Source organism: Lissotriton vulgaris, chromosome 4_1 (genome assembly GCF_964263255.1).
Source record: "Lissotriton vulgaris chromosome 4_1, aLisVul1.2, whole genome shotgun sequence".
Taxonomy (NCBI): Eukaryota; Metazoa; Chordata; class Amphibia; order Caudata; family Salamandridae; genus Lissotriton; species Lissotriton vulgaris.
Genome location: NC_141691.1, coordinates 898,551,003 through 898,571,357, shown reverse-complemented (window position 1 = coordinate 898,571,357; position 20,355 = coordinate 898,551,003). Strand labels below are relative to the sequence as shown.

The following is a 20,355-nucleotide window of genomic DNA, read 5'->3' as shown; positions in this document are numbered from 1 at the left end:
TTTTACTCATACAAAACAAGAGAAATTCAGCGTTATAGTTAACTAACTATAACTCGCGCCCCACACTGCACTGCTTATGATCTCACATATTACATCACTCATGACATGGTCAGTGACATCACAGATGACATCTCAAATAATAGCACTCATGACATCAGTGATGACATCATCCAGTGACTGTTTTAAAATAGTTTATGAGTTTTAAATATATATAATAAGCTGTATTAGTGAATCAGTGGGTGTATGTGTGTCAGTATGGATGACTCAGTGGGTGCATCACTGACTGTATAAGTGAGTGATTAGGTGCCTCAGTGAATGTATAGGTGAGTGACTGGTTGTATAAATGAGTGTATCTGTCTGTCAGTTGCTGTCTAAATGGGTGTATGAGTCTATTAGGGGAAACATGAATGGCTATATGGGTGATTGACTGGTGTCTGACTACCTCTATGGTTGTCTGGGTGTCTGTGTGTGTGGATGTCAAGGTGTGTGAATGCCTGTATGGATGAGTGAATTGGTGAATCAGTGGCTGTATTTGGTACTGCGTGCGTGTCTCAAGCTGCATGGATGAGTGAGAGTCCGTATGGGTGTGTCAGCGATTGAGTGCATGTGTCAGTATGGGTGAGTAACTGGGTATTTGAAAGGCAGTATAAGTGAGTGACGGGGTATATGAGTGACTATGCATGAGTGAGTGAATATGAGAGTGGCTATATAGATGAGTGCATGCTTCTGTCACTAACTGTATAGGTGAGTGAGTACTTGTTACTATTTGTATGAGTAAGTAAGAGGGTGTGTGTGTAACTGTTTGGGTGAGGAAGTGGCTGTGTGATTGACTATATGGGTGAGTGTCTAGGTGTGTGAGTGGTTCTATGGCTCACTCACTTAGTGTGTGAGTGCCTGTATGCATGTATGAGTGGATAAGTCAATGACTGTATTAGTGAGTGAGTGGGTGTACGTTGTAAGGGTAATTTTAAGGTTTAGGGATGGGTAGTGGTAAAGGGTGGTAAGGGTATTTTAGGGTTTAGGGGTAGGTAGAGGTAAAGGTAGGTTAGGAGTAAGAAAACAATGGGGGAATGGGAGGGGTCCCCCACCCACACAAAAACAAAAACAATTACATTTAATATTTAGATAGATAGATAGATGGTTGGATAGATGGATGGATGGATGGATAGATAGATAGATAGATAGATAGATAGATAGATGGGTAGATGGATAGATGGATAGATAGATAGATAGATAGATAGATAGATAGATAGATAGATAGATAGATAGATAGATAGATAGATAGATAGATAGATAGATAGATAGATAGATAGATAGATAGATAGATAGATAGATAGATAGAGGTTTAACTTACCCTATTATACTGACCAGACTTAATAATGGCATCTACATGGTAAATGCATGTGTGGTTAAGGCATGCGCTGTGCTTCATACAACCCTGCAAGAATAGGAATGAATGCTTGTTCCGAAGATTTTGAGTAACTGGAGTGACAAATGACAGCCATCCTCCACTCTGGAGGAGAAACTGGAGCAATGTGGTTCTCTTCAGATAAAAAAAATTGCACTCCAACTAGGATCAGAAGACATGGTGAGAGATGACATCCATTTTGTGTATAGACAAAGAACCAACACTCCAGTCAAGAAGATTTGGGTAGATACAGAAGGCGGCCACAGCTGGAGTGAAAGAGGAGTGATAAATTGCTTTCTTTGGAGTCTCAGTCTCTGTTCAGCAATAATGTGAGAGTATCGAAGAGCTTGTAGTCAGAGAAAACAACGGTGCACAGCCTAACAATCAACGCACTTGATATTGGTTAACTTATATCTGGTAGTGCAAAGGGTGAGTGGAGAGCCCTTAGAACCACTCAAAAGTGAGTAGTCCAAACTACCAACTGCAGAAATAACGGGGTTACCCAATGCACTAAAAAAAAACAGTAAACATTAGTTAAGTAACAAATAACAATTCAGTACAAAAAGACAAAGCGACAGAAGGTTTCTAGGAATCTCCAGGGGGAGAGTTATCCGTTGGAGTCCTTTATTGAGTCAAACAGCCAGCCGACACGTGTTTCATCGCTATTGCAAATCCTCAGGGCTAATAAGGCTGTATTGAGACTAGTAGGTCGCTCAGCTGGTGATAATTCTGACCCAGCCGGGCCCGTGACCATCAATGAGGAAAATGCAAACCACTGGTCTCCACACCCAATATAAGGTAAACGTGAGGAGAAACTTCCTCTCTTCGGGCCGTGTTCCTGTCCAAACAGGAACACGGCCCGGAGAGAGGACACGTTGGTAACCGCACTCGGTTTTCAAAGAGTTTTGGCGTCCTCTTAACAGACTGAAGTCGTACCCGGCTGCAGGCTTTCATGTGTTTGATTATACACTCGATTTTGGTTTTAGAGCACATCTAAGAAACCACTCGGATTTGAAACATTATTAAGGACACAGGAAGTTTTCCCTCACGTTTACCTTATATTGGGTGTGGAGACAAGTGGTTTGCATTTTCCTCACTGATGGTCACGGGCCCGTGTATCCTGACACATTCCCAGATTTACCAACACTGGTAGTCTTGGGAATGCATCAGAATTGTACCCCTCCTCACCAGAGGCACAATGAGAGAAAATATCTTGATTTCTGTGGAATGGTGCAGAGTAAAGTGGAATGGCGTAAAGTTCAGTATGAATGGCATGGTAGCACACTGACATTACAGACAACGCATTTTCAATTGGAATGACTGTTACATTTGCGCAGACATACAATTTAACTGATAAAAGTGTACAGAGCACAACAATAATGTGTGCAAACATCACCACCTAGTGTATTGATTTGTTTTGATAGTATTAAAATATTTGTTTCCACCACCGTTCAGAAAAGATGTGATACATTTGTGCTTTCCTAATTCTGATATATACTGAAATATCTGCACAGTTCATCTACAAACATTTAAATGTTGTTGTTTATTCCTCAGCAAGATAGTCACACAAACCCTTGCACTTTGAATTCAGAGAAAGAAAAGTAAACAAGTAGCTCCCAAAAGTAAACAAGAAGCTCTCTCGGAAGACAGAGCCTGAAATTTGACCTCTGTCTTTAAACGCACAGCAGATGTGACAAGATAAGAACAAGATTTATAGGCCTGTTTACAGAAAGTGAGCACTCAGAAGATTACAGTAAATAGGCATTGCTTCATGGGAGGTATGACCTCAAGCTTGACAGCCTAAAATAAATAAATCCAGCAAATAGAAAGCAAGCAAATGTGAGCTACAAACCTCAAAGCCAATGGTAAGCAATAGGCGGAATGCATTCCCAGAAAAGCTTCATAAATGTCCCCAAGATGTCTGAAACAAATCAAACAGCTGTCTGCTTCGACCTAAAAATTGGCAGCCCTGCGAGCTGTGAAATCACCAAGTGGTTTATAAAATCCTGTTTCTATTCTCAATATTGTGCCTAACCACGGCTCTGTCCCGTTGGCTTCCCCTGGTCTCTTGACCTTGGGCCCGATTCACAGAGCTAACTTAAGACAAAATCCTAAACGTATTACTTTTGGTATTCACAGAAGTTAGGATTTTGTCTTAAGTTTGTTTTAAGACAAACTTAAGACAGACTTAAGACAGACTTAAGTTAGGATTTTGTCTTAAGTTTGTCTTAAGACAAAACCCTAACTTCTGTGAATACCAAAAGTAGTAAGTTTAGGATTTTGTCTTAAGTTAGTTCTGTGAATCGGCGCCCTTGACGCTGCCTGTGTGGGCATGATTAGCTTTAGGCGCATACTCCCACGCCACCCGCGCACCCGACTTTCTCTTCCCACTTGGTGCACTGACAAAATCATCAAATCCGTCCTGATGAAGTCGAAAGCATTTGACAAAGCTGTAAGAGTTGCTAATGGACTTAAAAAGAGCGAAGTCAGGCAATACATTATGCGAAGCAACTTCTTGGAGGCCCCGTTTGTGGAGTCCCCCAGGGGCGCCGTTTCTCTTATACAGGTAGGATGTTTCCTCGTCAGCCCTGCAGCATGCCCCGGGGAGCGTGTTCCCCATCATGAGTGCCTGACGGCTGGGCCCCTGCTGCAGGGAAATATGTTTCTAAATGTGAATAACGCTGGCAGCTAGCAAGGGCTTAAGGTTAATGATTACTGCTCCTTTCCCCATCGGAACACTTGTCAAAAGAGGAATTCCTACCCTGAGATGTATATTTAAGTTTGACCAAATAGGGAACCTACTAAATTTATGTTTGACTGTTATCTGTGATTCTCCTACATTACTTTCAAATGTATTCACGGCCTCTTCCCCTTTATTCTTATTCTCTTGCCAACTTTGCTGTTCTGACGCTTGCAGGCGCTCTCTGCTTGCGGGTCCTGGTCTTCTATGCGCTGCTTCTCGTAGCTGCTCATGTCTGTACTGCTGTCCCTTTGCCCTTCGCCTGCCCAAGAGCTTTGATAACTGCCCAAGTTAAGCACATTTCGCTGTTGACCGAAAAAAATGATATATTGGTGAATTTGCGGCAGAGGTTTCCTGGAGCTACATTCCTGTTGCTGTCAAATTGGTTACCTTAACTAGAAAGGCTTTAATTGATTTCCCCCGAAAAATCACCTCGTACCATTAGCTTCACCTGGAGTTTTTTTTACTCCTTAATTATACACCCACAACTCCTAATTTTTAAATTACTCTTACCATGTTATCTATTTTGATCGGAACCACTGGGATTATGCTACATAGGAAGGTCGACTTATGTGGCACGGTTAACTAAATTATGAGGCAGAAAAGTGCAAATTCTGTTGCATTTTTTATAGTATTACTTTGTTATTTTGACATTTTTAAACAGGTTAACGCCGTATGAGTAAGGTTTTCTCCTCATTAGTATCACGAGTACACAGTAAGAGACAGAAAGGGGACCAGTCAACTTTTGCAAAGGGCCTTCCACTGCGCAGCAAGATATGTCCTGTGGGCCGCATTTATGAGGCCATGCGTCACTTTTACGCAGCCGGTGAGTCACTTTTTGTGACGCACCAGCAGCGTAAAAAATGTGCCTTGTTGCACCATATTTACAAAGTGACGCATCTAGGTAGATGCGTCACTTTGTAAACCCCTGCGACAGGTAGAATGTATGCAGGGGGCGGGGGGGCGTTCCAGAGCAAGAAAGGGTCGTAGAAGTGACGCAGTGAAATCTATGAGATTTCACTACGTCACTTCTAGGACACCGTTGCGTCAAAATCTTGCGCCTGCCTCACAGCAGGCGTAAGACTGACGCAGGCCCCTTCACATGGGGCTTTCCCCATGTGAAAGGATGCATTGCTGGAGTTGCGTCACTTTTGTGACACACTCCAGCAATGCGTCACTTTTGCGCCATACAGATACGTCAGAAATACTGACGTATCTGTACCTCCTTGCAACAGGATGCGTCATATTATAAATATGACGCATCCAGCATGTCGCATGGAGGGCGCAATGAAAAGTGACGCATCGCTGTTTTCACGCAGCGATGCGTAACTTTTCATAAATGAGGCCCTGTATTTCTAGTAATTTTTGATCTGTTTGAGCTAGCAAAAGTTTTTTTTTGCTAAAATCTGAAGATTATGCAGCACATGATGGGCTGTGTGGCTGCAAATCTATAAATATGCAGAAGTGCTGCGGCTGCAAAAATCAAATAAATCAAGTGTAAAGGTCTCTGACATACAGCGCTATACAAATTCAAGAAATAAATAACAAATCTAGCCTCAGTTGACATATTGCTCACATTGCGACACTACACAGTTGCACGTTAATCCCAGCGCATTGTTCATGTATTTTGTACTGCATTTTTTACATGATCAGTGTACAAAATATGCATTTTGTATTTGGAAGTGTGCATGTCTCTTTAGATAGATCCCTAAGTATGTATTGCATAGGTTCTCTTTCTTTTCATCAGTCTTTTTCAGTTGTGGCTCAGCAGTAAATATCGCCCACATACCATTAAAACTTAAAAAAAAACCCTTACACACAATGGCAGAAGAGGGTGTGTGATCCCCAGCCTTGGAAGGATTGTGTGATTAGGTGAGGGATGCGGATGTAATAGTAAATAAAACCTGGGTAAAGAGAATATGATAGTGATTAGGAGCAAATGAGTGAGTTTCCCTTCCATGTGAAGTGGCCACTGCCCAATACCTAGCAGTCTAGTGGGAAGAGCTGATGCAATGGCAGCTTCCTTGTTAGAGAAAATTGTCATTTGTAGCTCCATTGAGGGAATAAAACTATAACTTCACTTTAACCTTTGTTTTTTCATTGAGTATATAGTGAAGGCTGTGCGCAGCAGGGAGTTGGCAGCTGCAGGCAGGGGGTTAGCTTTACATATGGTAATAAAATATGACCTTTTTTTTAAACTATAAATTCACAGAAAAAAGCAAAGGTTAAAGTAACATTATGGTTAGGTGTGATAAAAGACTTGTTTTTGTTTTTTAAAAAAACTTTAGAAATTCACTGAAAAAAACAAAGGTTAAAGTTACCTTATAGTTAGGTGTGATAAAAGATCTGTTTTTGTTTTTAAAAAACTTTGAAATTCACTGAAAAAAACAAAGGTTAAAGTGACGTTATAGTTAGGTGAATATCTCAGTGACAAATTAACGTTTTGAACTAAAAAAACACAGTAATTCACTACTTATTGTTTGCAGTGTGTGCAGTCTTACCCAGTGCTTAATTTGTGTAGGCAGGGTCAGTTGGGGGTACAACGGCACTCATTTTTGGGACAAGCACTTATTTGAACTCATCAGACTTTGACCCAGAGCAAGAGAATGAAAAGGGTGAATGAAGTAGGAAGAGAAAGACAGAAGAAATGTAACAAACAGCGAAAGCAAGAGCATGCAAGACTGAGATGAAGGGGAAGGCAGTATCTGGTTGTGGATAAAAGAGGCATGAGGTGGTATGTACACTATGCAGCTCTGGTATTCGGCACACTGACATACAGTAGCGCTGGCCGCAGGCTTTTGGGAAAAACTTTTCTTTTACAAATTAAGCACTAGCAGCCAGGTATCCTGAACTGTCCACAATGGCAGCATGCACCTACTTTCGTAATGAAGCTCTACCTAATGTTGCAAAAAGGGTTCATTTGGGTAGAAATCAATTCAGATTATTAAAGAGAAACCCCAACCATGGTGTTACGTTTTAAATTCAGAGTTTGTGCTACTTCAGACCAAGCACCCTTAAACTATACTGCCTACCAATATGGATGACGTGAATCCTATCCCTTGTCATCCTCTGTCTTATGTAACCTTTTCTATACTCTTATTTACACACTTATGATTGATTGTCTCTGTGTAATGTGTGCGATGTAAAGTGTTCTGTCACCCTTCATTTTTAGGAGTGATGCTATGAAACAAATTAAATGCATCTGAGAGATAGTGGTTATGGAGACTGTTAAAGGGTGGTAGTGAGGGAATCCGTGGCAGAGGGGAGTCATTGGGGGTGCCAAAAAACATAGTTGCACTGGTAGCAGCCAGTGCTAAAGTAGGCCCTGGACCATAGGATGCCATAGCATAGTAGCCTCAACATCTTAGGAGAAAAGAGCAGGGGGGGGGCAAAGTTCAAAGGGTGTGGGTTGTACCAGGGCGAATACTGTAATGCCAGTGGGAGCAGTTTAAATTCCAAATTTCGTTTAAAAAAAAAAATCAGTATGCGAAGGGGTTCTGCAGTCTTTCAATTAACATTCAAGTAATCTTGATGTCTAATCAGCCAAAATATTCTCCCCTTTGCTTCTCTGGTGAGTGTACCCCAAAATAGCTCAACTGATGTGAATTGTAAAAGCCGTTTGTAGAGAGAATGCAGTGACCAGCTCGGGTCCCTAAAAGAAAGCTGCATTGTGTGTCCGCTGTGTTCCTCACAGGCAGGCATTCATATCTCTGTCTTGTTGTTTGCAGGAGAGGCAGATGTGAACCAGAACAATGGGACCTCCTCGAAGAGCACAGTGGTGACAGACTCCAAGGGCGCAGCCGAGAGCGAGAATGCCTGGACTGGAGCCAACCCAGCTGACTCTGCCGTCCGCCCCCACTTGGTCCGCCTCTTTTCCCGGGATGCCCCGGGCAGGGAGGACAACACCTTCAAAGACCGGCCATCAGAGTCAGACGAGCTCCAAACCATCCAAGAAGACAGTTCAGCCAGTTCAGAGGAATCAGATCCCATGGCATCCCAGAAGCACTCCACCCGCGGTCTAGGATCAAAAATGGCAACTGCAAGCACCTCGGACCACTCCCGGTACGGCCACGGGTCCCATGCAAGGCACAGAGACTCGGGTATACTCGACTCGATTGGCAGATTCTTTGGAGGTGACAAGCATGGTGTCAGGAGGGGATCAGGAAAGGTGAGCTCTGAGGACTAGAGAACAAATCAACAACTACTAACTGAAAAGAAAAGACTAACTAGCAGGGAAACCAAGAAAGAGATGGGGGGAAGCAGGGAACCACCAGAGTGCAAATGTTGACCTTGCCAGCATGCAGGGTCTCACCAGAAGCTTGGCATGACATGTGATGGATACATTACAGATTCATTTGTAGCCTCTTTTAGATTGGCAGCACAGCGGGGTCATTGTAAATGTGGGTGCATCTCAGGAGGCATTATGGGACGTTAGAACATTGACCAATTATATCATATGTCCTACTGGTGTGTCAAGGAAAATCCCAGCTTCTCGTGTACAATGTATTCATCTCAACGTCCCATGTGGCGGTCCATCACAAACGCCGCTTTGGCACATTGAGTTCAGCTTGTTAGGGAGTAGTGCCTTCTGAGGGCCACTGATGAGGCGTGATTGTCCAAAATGTTTAATGAAATGTGTTGGGTAATCTTTAACAGTGCGCAAGACGTAAGAACGTTCTCTTCTACAATTGTGCTTTCTAAGGGTTTGCTTCACATTACCAAGGGCAGCGAACCGCGGCCTCTTTAATATGAAGGCAACGTTCTGAGAGCCTTGCATTTGCATTAGCAGAGCATTCAGAACTGCTGCCGCCTGCTCTAATCTAATGAGTTTAATATGATTTTTTGATCAGCATTTAAACGTCTGCTCTATGGCGCCTGAGTGTCTTTTTTTTTTTAACTCGCGGTGGTTTTTTGGATCTTGGCGCAGCGGAAACAGGGCCTGCGTTTGAGAGTAGCGTTTGCGTTAACCCTTTCATTGCTGTAGGCCGCATTATGGCGCCATTGGGCACGTGTAAACACGCTCTAGTGTGCAGCGCCGCGCTAAAACAATTATTTGGCAGTGCCTCAGTGCTGCATTCACGCTGTGGTTTATTACAGCTGCTCTTGCAATACGATTCCCTTCTAATAAATGAAGTTGGTGTGAGGAAAAGTGCTGTGCTTTAAAGGGCCTGGGGTTGTCGGACTCGTTCCTTCCACTGCAGGCGCTACAATTTTGTTTTTTAAAGAGACAGTACAGCGCTTCTCAGAAGGAGAGAGCTACTATGTGCGAGAACACCAGTGAATCGTGTAATGTAGGGAACCACGCCGTCTCAGCACCACTTGGGTGTGTTTTTGCAGCGGGTGGTCATCTCTCAAGGCTAGATAAGTTGCTGTTAGTAGGGGTGTATCAAACGTTCTGCGAGATGAAGATCACCAGCTCTTGCTTTCCCCCAGATTCTAGTACTGATAACTGCATACAAATGTCTCTGGGCTGAAGAGCTGATAGTCTCTGAGAGGGAAGACAAAATGGCTGCGTTTCTTGTACTCGAGAGATGCCTACTCACGCTTGAGGCTTAACCAGCTGGTCACCGCTATTGCCTTTTTGCCTCTGACTGACCCACAGTCTGAGTTGATACTTTGCTCAACAGCAAGGGAATTATCATTTTTTCGTTAATTTGTAACGCTGAATTAGCTTGCCTCTAGGGTACTTCCAGATTAGAGAAATGAGGTCCTGGGAGATGAAGGGATTTATTTGCAAAGGATCACACGATTTAATCAAGTAGGGAAGTCAGCATTAGAAATCCAGTCTTCTGGTTCTGTTTCACATTCCCACAACTCCCGCTCAAGGCGCGCAACTGTTTTTCACTGGCTGCTTGGCGAGCTGCTTTCCTTAATTTAAGCACCCTCAAACTTGGCTTAAACCATAACAAAAGAGGGTTCAGTTCTTTCAAATGCAAGCATCCTAGTTATTGACAGGCAAGCATTGTTTTCAGTTGTATAGCAAGCCATTACGCTTTACTCCCGTACAGTTATCCAAATAGGGAGAGTTTGTCTGTACCGCAGTGCAAAAAGTGCCCAATGTGCCTACACAACAATCATGAAACTTTATAGGATTTCATATTTTCATTGCACCATGGTGGGGAGCCCACCAACCCTGGTTATTTGTGAAGTTGACTCAGAAGAAAGCGCACATCCTCAGCAAGTAAAGGGTAATGTCCAAAGTATTAGGGCTTGCTTGTGTTTTGTGGCAAGCAGCTATTCAATAGGATTATGATGTCTGGGGAGGTGATATTTGTGGGTATACAACTGTTTACTAATTTTGTAAATCTGTGGAACTGACTCGTGTATTGTAAGTCTTAGCTTTTTATCGTGCTATGTCAAACACTTAAAAATTCTGCTGTCTCAAAATGAAAATCCCCACAACTCTCTATGCCTGGAGAACAGACAGAAAGAAAATCATGTTTTGGAAAACCAAGAACATATACCAGCCTTTCCACAAACGTGCTTTAAATATGTTAATTGAGGTATAATCAAAGCTCTGGCTTTTCATGCTCTCACTGTTCCTGAAGAAGTCTGTCATGGGAATTAAACTTCATCTTAGTGGAAATGTCTATTACAATGGGCCCAACAATATGTAATCACTTGGCATTTAATTAACTGTTTAGGTTTCTTCGTCTAGGGCCACGGGGAGTATTACACTTTGTTGACCAGGGTGTAGCTATTAGTTGGGCATCTGCTGCTGTGACACTGAAACCTAAGGGTATGAGAGGCACACTGCACCTTTGTTATGGCTAACTTTTTTCAACCAAAATAGATGATGAGGTCCCCATTTTCCTCACTTACATTAGAGCTGAGGGCACCATTACTGCAGTTCTAATACTCTATATATTGAATAGGAAAAGGGCAGGCCAGTAGCCCAAGGAAGCTCACACAATCCAAAGGAAACAGATTCAAAAGGCAAACATATATATCTACAGTACTTGCAAATGTAGCAAACAGGGAAATTGGTAAGATAAATGTGGATGGCTGGAGACTTAATTCATATTCATTATGTACAGTGTTCTATGATACAATATAAATGTTTTATATATCAGAGGATCAAGAGGCCCAAAAGGACACATTACTAAAAGAACATAGAACAAACTGGATATACAGAAACAATTAAATATGTGCCACAATAAAGGTTGATTTCTAAACAAAAAACTACTACACCAACTAGGCATAATAATCTTCAAAAGGGGAGAATTATTTCACCCAAATGATAGCAAAGCTAGCTGTCAACGTTTCGGTCTTATACAGCAATATATACATAAGGCCATCCTCAGGACAAACAGGCATTCTTGTGATTATACGTCCGCAACAGCTTGCCTATAGATGCTAAATCAATAGATTGAACATTAAATGGAGTCATTCACAAAGGCCCAGAAGAGAATATATTTGACTTAAGTTGGACCGATTTCTACATACAGACAATCCAACATTCTGCCACATGAAGAGTCTTGTTAATACAGCAGGAAACAAGAGATGAGAAAAAATCCATGAATGTGTCAATGTCCAATGTAATACAATTTCAAATACACTATCGGTATTTACTTGCCAAATTCAATCGGTCATCTACTTTGAGAGGCGTAAGAACCGCATCTCACATAACTGTACTTCCACAAGGATTTGCATTTAAGATACTCACTGTCAACAGTTTGCAAATAGTGGTATGTATGTACAATATATGTATATTTTTGTCTTCTAAACTTCAGGCAGTTTGCAGTGTATATATATCTTTTCCGAAAAAGTAACCACAGGCCCTTGAGGTGCCACAAAGATCTTGACAGGTCGAACATACTCAAGATATGCTTAGTGCGGTTCCCTGTTTCTGATCACTCACCAGTCTAGAATTAAGGGATGATGTGGCTATCCAAATCGCACAATCACAGCGTATCACATCATGTCTGCACTTCACATCTACTGTTTCCAGACGTGACAAATGAAAAGTCTGGATATGTACCATCTACCCTATTACAGTTATCACAGAGCGAAGTTACAGTGTAGGGGAACCTGTTTATAAAACAAGCCCTTGGGAGAAGTGCTACTTGCAAAAGCTTTTTCATCTTGTGGCACAGATGCTTTGCTTTCAGAGTACTGTTTGTGTAGAATGCACATCATGACCACAACCTTTGCAGTTTTCTCTTGCTGAGTCAACCATTGCTCCACACTGCCACTCCAAATGGCTTAGGCCAAGTCCCCTTTTTACCCATTTAAGTTATTACTAGCATTGTAAGCATAATGCATTCAATTAGGCCTCCCACTCTGGCCTGCATTGGAATGCGGTGGCTAACACTTGTCCTTTGTAGGGCATGGGGGTTGACATTCAGATGGAGCAACAGCATAAATTCCGAGAGGAGACTTGCTTTTTGTCTGACCGCCTTCTTTGTCCATGACACGAGTTAGCACACCCACTTTTTCTTGGAAACATATATTAATGACTGTTTTGTCTCAGTCCTCCAGAGCCAGGTGGTGTATGTGTTTCCTTGTGGGTCTTTTGAAATTATATGAGGCATCCTTTCTAGCTGAATCCAGCAAGGGAAAGTTGCTTTTTTGCTCTATGATAGTACTCAAAATGTGTTCATCCATTTCTCTGGTCAGAACAACACTGAGGAAAATTAGCATTTACCGTTATCTCTTTTGTAGTCAGCTAAAAACACCAGTGATGTACCATGTCTATGAAAATGTCCCCTTTAGAATGAGCATTCCTCATTGTGCGATATAAAATGGTCTTGTTAGTAAGGGACAACTACATCTGTGCCAGATGTCTTACTGTGCGGCATTAGAACTTGCACCGTATAGCCCTCTTTTAAGCTTTCTAATGTTGGTGGGGGTTGATTTCTGCAAAAAGCAAGCCTTTAATGTGTAACCACTTGCAGGTTTAAAACAATCTACCTGTGGCTTGATGATCCATTCTGAAAAGGATGTTGTACCATTTTATGTCAGGGATCCAACATGGATCCCTCATCAGCTAATAAATTATTTATTAGAAATCTATGAAGACGGCCTCCTTTAGCCAAAATTAGCATAAAAATTATATTTGTGTGATACTTCAGCAATCCTTTCTCTTCTAAGCTAGAGAGATTTACTGAAGGGTTAGGCTTAGGACCGGATCAAATGTTTTCGAAGGGGTGTGACCGCAATGAAATACTGCTACAATTATTCAGGACTCTCTTCGGCAGAATAATCATCCCTTCAAAGAAAGCGCATTTTACAATGTTAATTAAAGTAATAGGGAACTCGCTCAATTAACATGTTTATTATTACGCCTCTGTTATAGAAATGGTAGTTATGCTTCTTCCCTACTAACTGGTGTCCTTCATCTTCTGAGTGTTAAAATCCCAACAGATTGTAATAAGTACTTCCACTCTGAGATATAGTCAAAGATAACTATTACCCTCAAGGGCGTGGCCCTTGGTATAGGGAATGGATTCTACGGCTTTGATCTGGCAGATGACTTGAATTCCGAAAACATTAACTTTTATTCTAGGCAAAGACTTACTCAGCCAGTGGTGCTACAGGTGATTAAAAGACATTTAAATACCAGTCGTACTTTTGTTATTTCCAGTTTCATAAATGTTTTCAAGCTGATCGTGGCAATCGGTTGTCTCTTGTGGTCTATGCCACAAGATATGGAGCGGTAGGGCCTGTGTGACCTCAACTTTTCCTCACATAGACCGCAAACAAAAACTGATGGATTGAAATGCTTGAATTAATATGAACCACTAGTAATTACTCTGGTCACATTTTATTCACCTCAATTAGGGATAACCAATGTGATACCGTACACTTTTTGATCCCTGCTGACTTCACAGGATTGACCTCTTTTCCAACTTGTACCCCTCACCAGCCTCCTATTTGGCACTGAGTATAAGAAAACACAAGGCATTATATTGACAGACAGTAAACAATGCTCTTACACCCTTGCTTGCCTTCTCTTCCTGCAATAAAGAAACAGGGCTACCTCCAGTGTCCAGTACGATCCTCGGTAGAGAAAGTATAAAAAAACAATGGTTTCTCTGGGACTCGTTTGTGTATTTGTGAAACCCTATTGTGGGTGTTGAATTGAGCAACTCACAATTCTTCACCGCTTGTAACACGGAATCACGGGCGCAGACCAAATTTTAGGGCAGCATTATTTTATTTTCCACACATATGTCAGGACGTGTTTCGGCCGTCCAAGCGGCCTTGGTCACCTCATATCTCTATATATATATATTTTATTCTCGACAAACAAAAAGACGCGTTTCGACTACTCGGAGTCTTGATCACATTAATAGAAAGATATAGATTTAGTGTCACAAAAATGTAAAAAGATTCCCAGTAAAACCACTGTGTTTTAAAAAAAATATTTTCTGTTCTGCCGATGCTTTCCTGGGCACTAACACCAAAGCGTGCAAGGGCAGTGCCAGTGGTATGAAAGAACGAGCAATGGTAGAAGCATCTACCTCTAATGCCCCTGTGTCTATCTTGGACTGCGTAGGGTTAAACAGGGGCCGGGGGGGACCTAGCTTCTGGCTATTATACAGTGGAAAACCACTTTTAGGTTTCTGAAGAGCGAGCTCTTGATTTCAGGGTTTGAACCTCCAGGTTGGACTGGTCACCCACTGTTTTAGCCGTGTCTCACATAGCTGCAAAGTGACTTGATACAGCAAGCAAAAGGAAACACTGGCAGGCATTTGGTTTGCCTCTCATCACGGAGCATGAAACACTATCATCGCTATGCACATGCAACGCCATTTTGTTTCGCCCCTGATAACTTTACTGTTGGGGCTTCATTACAGAGAAACCGATGATGCTATTGTAAAGGACGCAGTATGTTGTTGTCGGCTTTTGCAGGCAAAATTTCAGATATTTTTTGTAATCCTGTGCCTCTCTTTCTATTAATGCTTTTTTTCTTTCTTTCTTTTTACTATTTTGCCGACTATCTAAATGCTGTAATCGTGCTTATATTTGCTCCTGAAACTAAATAATAACTGAAATGGTGCATCATCAGTAATTCTATATTTTTTTCCAATGGACTGATTTCTCCAGTTCTGGAATTAATGTCCGTACAAAAGCAGTTTCCTAACCTCTTTAGCTTAACTTTGGGTGGCACTGCTGGATGCTTTTAATATTTGACTTCTATGTAAACAATGCTGACCAAAATGTGCTTATTTGAGGCAACCATTTACTGTGTCCTGTAGCTTTTTCTACCACACAAAATACTGCTGCAAACTCTGTAAAATTGTTGGGAAAGCAGGTTTGTTCTTGTATTACTGCTTGTCCTTAAGGCATCTAAACAATATCCTTGTAAAGTGATGTGATGTGTTTAATATTACTGACGATTCGGTGGCTGTCAAATAGTATAATTTTATTGTGAACTTTTGCAATATGTATTTTTTGGCTTTTGCAAATGTTTATTAAAATGTGTAACACATTGACGACTTGTGTGCTAATTGCTAGTGCAGTACCCTGTTTCTTTGCATCCCCTTCTTAATAAACCTTAACAAAAACCAATCTGTAATAGTTTATTTCCTGTTACTGTTGCCGAACTTGTGAGTACCTACAGTGTGTCAGATGAAGAAGTAGCAGAATGTCTTTGTGTGTTTTGGTTTATTTGTGGTCACACTGAGGTTAGAGGCTGAATGCCAACGTTCAGGCTTCTTCAGTTGATTTTTTGTCCACACTCTCAGACCTGCAATTCCATGAAATTCTGCTGCTGTTTTAAACTCTAACTAGACCTTTACTAACAAGCACTGACATGTCTGTCAGATTATTTTTATCCAATAACTTGATTTCATTTGTATTGTGTAATTTATGCAGAGACCCTTTTGCCTGGCAGAGCCACCATGTTGAATTACCCAATGAGTAGGAAGTGACTCAAAAAGTATTTCACAAAATAAAGAGTAGAATAAAAGTTTATTTTGAAAAATATTCGTCCAAGTTCACGATCAAGCTTATTTTACAGTTTTTACCTCTTTCTAAATACATGCTTTTTATGCCTCATATCTGCAATGGAATACCAAGAGGGAGATTTACTAAAGTGTCACCCACCGCAGCGCAGTAGGCATAAATGCTTTGCTGCCTTGTGTGACAGAGAGGGAGCAGGAGAACCCCACATCTACTGAGATATGGCCCTCTCCTCCCCTCTACGTAGCTGCCGAGCGTCATGCACACACCTATGTGCGATAGTGCAAGGGAGTGTGCGTAAGTCTAGCATAGGTTTTGCAGTGTAAGGGTTAGCTTCCAGTACAAAATACTATGCCTAGACAACTTTTACAACTTTTCCTAATTTAGGTAGAAAAGAAATGAGAAATAAAAACACTTTTCCTCTGAACGCCTGCTTTCCAATTTTTTATACAAACCCTGTCTCACATATCTGGTAGTAAGAGTTTTGCATCAAAAAGCATGGGTGGTTGCATGGAAATGCCCCTTGACACTAAGTAACGCAAATGAGCGCTTTGTGTTACTTTTAGTCAATTTCCAGTGCAGGAAAGTAAGTAATTTTTTTAAGTGCTTGTTTGCATCACTTTTTGTGATGCAAACACAGCGCAAAATGTTGGTAAAGCTGCCCCCAAGAGTGTCACGAAGCACCTATATGATGGTATCCATGCCTAAAGTTGGGTCTGAATGATTTCTGGGAAATGCCTGCTCTGTAATTTGTCTTGTACACATGGTGGAGCTTGCAACCTACAGTTCCCCTTGACATCTCTTTATGTCTTTGATCTCCTTACTGTGGTACTTTTAGTCAGATGACCCCGTTTTCAAAATTCCTTTGCCCTTTGTACTTGAGCTAGAAAGTAGAAGGTTGTATCAACCATCTCGCGGCATAATGGCTCTGTCCTCCTTCACTATGAATGTCCAGTCAATATTCAGGGGTGAAAGATATAATGTGGAAGGGGACACAATATACCGGGTCTTTTCACGTCTTCCCAAGGACAGTGTGAATCCACCCTTCTCTTCACAGCCCCCTTTGCTCTGGACAGATGCTGATCACATAATTGGGCAACAGTCCGACATTAGGCTTTTGCTGGACAGAAGTAAGACTACTGCAGCTTTGCAATAGCGAAAAAAAATAAACTCAAGCGTGTCAAGCCAACAACGGTCTTGAAAGGTAAACAGCATTAACCCGACCCAACATTAAAACAGGAAGCCGCTGCTAGAAGAAACAGAAGAAACCAGTAATCAAGTACAAAAAGATAATGATGCCCACTTCAGCATTGTCCGCCAAAGAGGACCATCTTGCAGAATGCTGGTGCACTGACAGCGCTCAAAAAGATAGACAGACACACAGTGCTACTCAAGTTGCGTTTTATTTTACAGGTCTATATTTAAAATTGAAGGTAAATGTCTAAATAACTAAAAGGCCAGAAGGAGAAACCTGAAACAGGTAGGCAATGACTTACTGAGGCCTGATATTGCTCATATTGTGTCTGCCAAAAGGACTAATTTCTCTGTGTGCTCCTAGATGCAAGAGACTTGTTGGTCTGTGGAAAAATCTATCTTTAGAGACTCCCATACCTCCATTTAAATCAACTTTAGGAATGCTGTAAAAGTTAAATCGAGAATCCAGGCCTATCCTCAAAAATGAACCACAGCAAATTATATCTATCTATCTATCTATCTATCTATCTATCTATCTATCTATCTATCTATCTAAACACCGGGACTTTCATCATTATTGAACACGCTGGGACTGTGGAGGTCTGATTTGAACACAATGACAGAGATTACCACATTTAAGGTGTGAACTTTTCAGTTTCTGTGTTTGCAAACTTTACCTCAATCAACAGAATACACACAATTTAGGGACAAACTTGAAGTCTCCTTTTTGGACTGTCACTTTTGCCAATAAAACTTTGATAGAAACACGACATTGAACCGTAGGATTTTCCATCCAAAAATATAAAGACAAGTGTCTGATTGCACAAAGTAAGATTTTCCCTGAAGAAGTCCCCATGTGGTGGGACGAAAGCATTGGATGTGTTCTTGTCTGTTTTTTATATAAAATGACTATTAAAAGAAAGTATGTAAAAACATATGGACAGCTTGATGCTTCATTTCAGTTTATTTCTTTGCTATACAGTCACTTTGATGGATCTATTCATATTGAGCATAAGGTGATCTCAACTATAATGTTTTCTTGAATGATGTAATCTAGACAGTGCTCCTGCCCCAATAAGTTTTGTAAGTTTTGTTTTTGGGTGGTTCTTAACGGTTGACCCTAGAAGAGAACACATCTTAATTGGTAACTGTACGTTGGAAATCCCATGAACAAGCCAATACAGTTTTAAAACAAAAATAGCACTGAAATTTGCCAGCTGTACGTTACTGACATAAGTATAACTTGCACCAGTATGATGCACTGTGTACGGCCTCCCTTATTAAATCACTGAAGATGTCTGAAGTCTATGGCTGTGTATGTCATTCTTATGTCAGTTATGTAAAAATGCGAATTTTCTGTCCTTTCTTTGTTTTAAAATGGTAGTGTTTTTTTTCAGTGAATTTCTAAGGTTTTTTAATGTAAGTTAAAATCTTACCCCCAGATTCATCATGGTCATGTTTTGCGAGTCCTTAATAGCGAATTTTAAGGATTCGCTATTAAAGACTCGCAAAACGGGATGCATGTAGAAATCGCAATATTTTATGCAATTTCTACTGCTTCCTTATTTGCGATTTGCTAATTGCTGATCGCAAATAAGGAATGCCTCCCCATTCATTCCTATGGGCAAAAAGGCCCATAGGAATGAATGGGGAGGCATTCCTTATTTGCGATTAGCAATTAGCGAATCGCAAATAAGGAAGCAATTTCAAGGGTGCTAGGGTGTCCAAAGGACACCCTGTAGCACCCCTGAAATGGTAATGTACAACGGTGTTGCGCACACACATGTCCGAAGGACATGTGTGTGTGTAACATACAACTTAGAAAAATGCACTAAAGTGCATTTTTCTAAGTTTTTGCTATTTACCACGTAGTTAGACTTCGCGGTAAATAGCGGCCCCAGATTGCGAATTTGCAGTTTTAAATTGGTTCATGAATTGCATTTAAGGAATCTCAAATTAAGATTCCTTAAATGCAATTAATCGTAATTTAGTGATTTCTAGAATTGCGATTTTTGCATTTGGGATGATGAATACCGAATGCAAAAATAGCGCTCGCAAAGGGCCAGATTCTCAGAATCTGGCCCTTTCCGAGCCGATTTTGGCTTGATGAATCTACCTGTTAGTTCCTTACTTATGTATAACTCCCCTTTAACCTTTTTAGGAGTGAATATATATAGATGAATAGATTATATATATGTATATAAGCCATGCAAACCATAAGCCACACAACAAATGTATTGATACTGACCTCACCCTAAAAGCAACAGATGCGTTGACAAACGTAAATAATCTTACAGGTGAGTTTACATAGCATATTACCTTTATCACAGACGACTATGAATTTGGTTTGAATATATGTTTTAATTGAATTACATTTTAATTCTTAAGACTATGTATACATGGGACCCTGCGGAGGTGTGGGATAAGCGAATCCGGCACAGGATTTGCAAATCATGCAATAACATTATTGTTTAATCTTAATGCTAGGGGGACCCTTTGATGCCCAACATGTGGTCAGAGGGGTGAGAGTAGGCTTAGCCTTGTGTTTTTTTTATGTTTTACCCAAAATAGGGCTCAGTGTACTATGCTGAGTAATGGCAGCTGCAACAAATAGTTTTAAGAAATGGCCGGTCAACCAGAGTGCAGCAGGTTTGCCAATCTGCAGCCAGATTTGCCCATCTGTAATGAACAATAGGAGAAAAAACTCCCTAGCCAAGAGTATGCATTAATGTTTTTAATTTGATTTTTTCTGGATCTGTAGAGGAACTCTACATTAATGTTCCAAAAATCTCTAAAGTTAAACCTATTTACGCACAGACCAGAGGACTTTTAAAGGGCTAATTTCTAAAACAAATGAATGGATTTACACCAAATTACACACACGACTTCCTTGAGTAAAGTTCTACTTACATGCCTAGTTTGGTGTAATTCTGTTCAGCCACTTTTTACAGCATCAAGGAATCACATGGAAGGTAAAACTGAAAATGTCACGTTTTGGACCGCCTGTTTTTTAGGCCCCTGCGGGATCGAGCTGCGTGAAACTTTCTATGGAAAAGCCAAAGTGGGATGAACTTTTTTCAGTTGTTTTGTGCAAGCTTCCCTA

The 20,355-nt window shown here is 41.1% G+C and overlaps 1 protein-coding gene across 2 annotated transcripts in view; it reads left to right on the top strand.

The window, feature by feature from the left end:
* Positions 1 to 20,355, top strand: part of MBP (myelin basic protein) — a 914,133-nt gene that overhangs the window by 835,879 nt on the left and 57,899 nt on the right. For both annotated transcript variants that reach the window (XM_086965185.1, XM_086965184.1), the window contains exon 4: positions 7,877 to 8,316. In XM_086965185.1, coding sequence (XP_086821311.1) covers positions 7,877 to 8,316 — 440 coding nt within the window. The remainder of the gene's footprint in view (positions 1 to 7,876; positions 8,317 to 20,355) is intronic.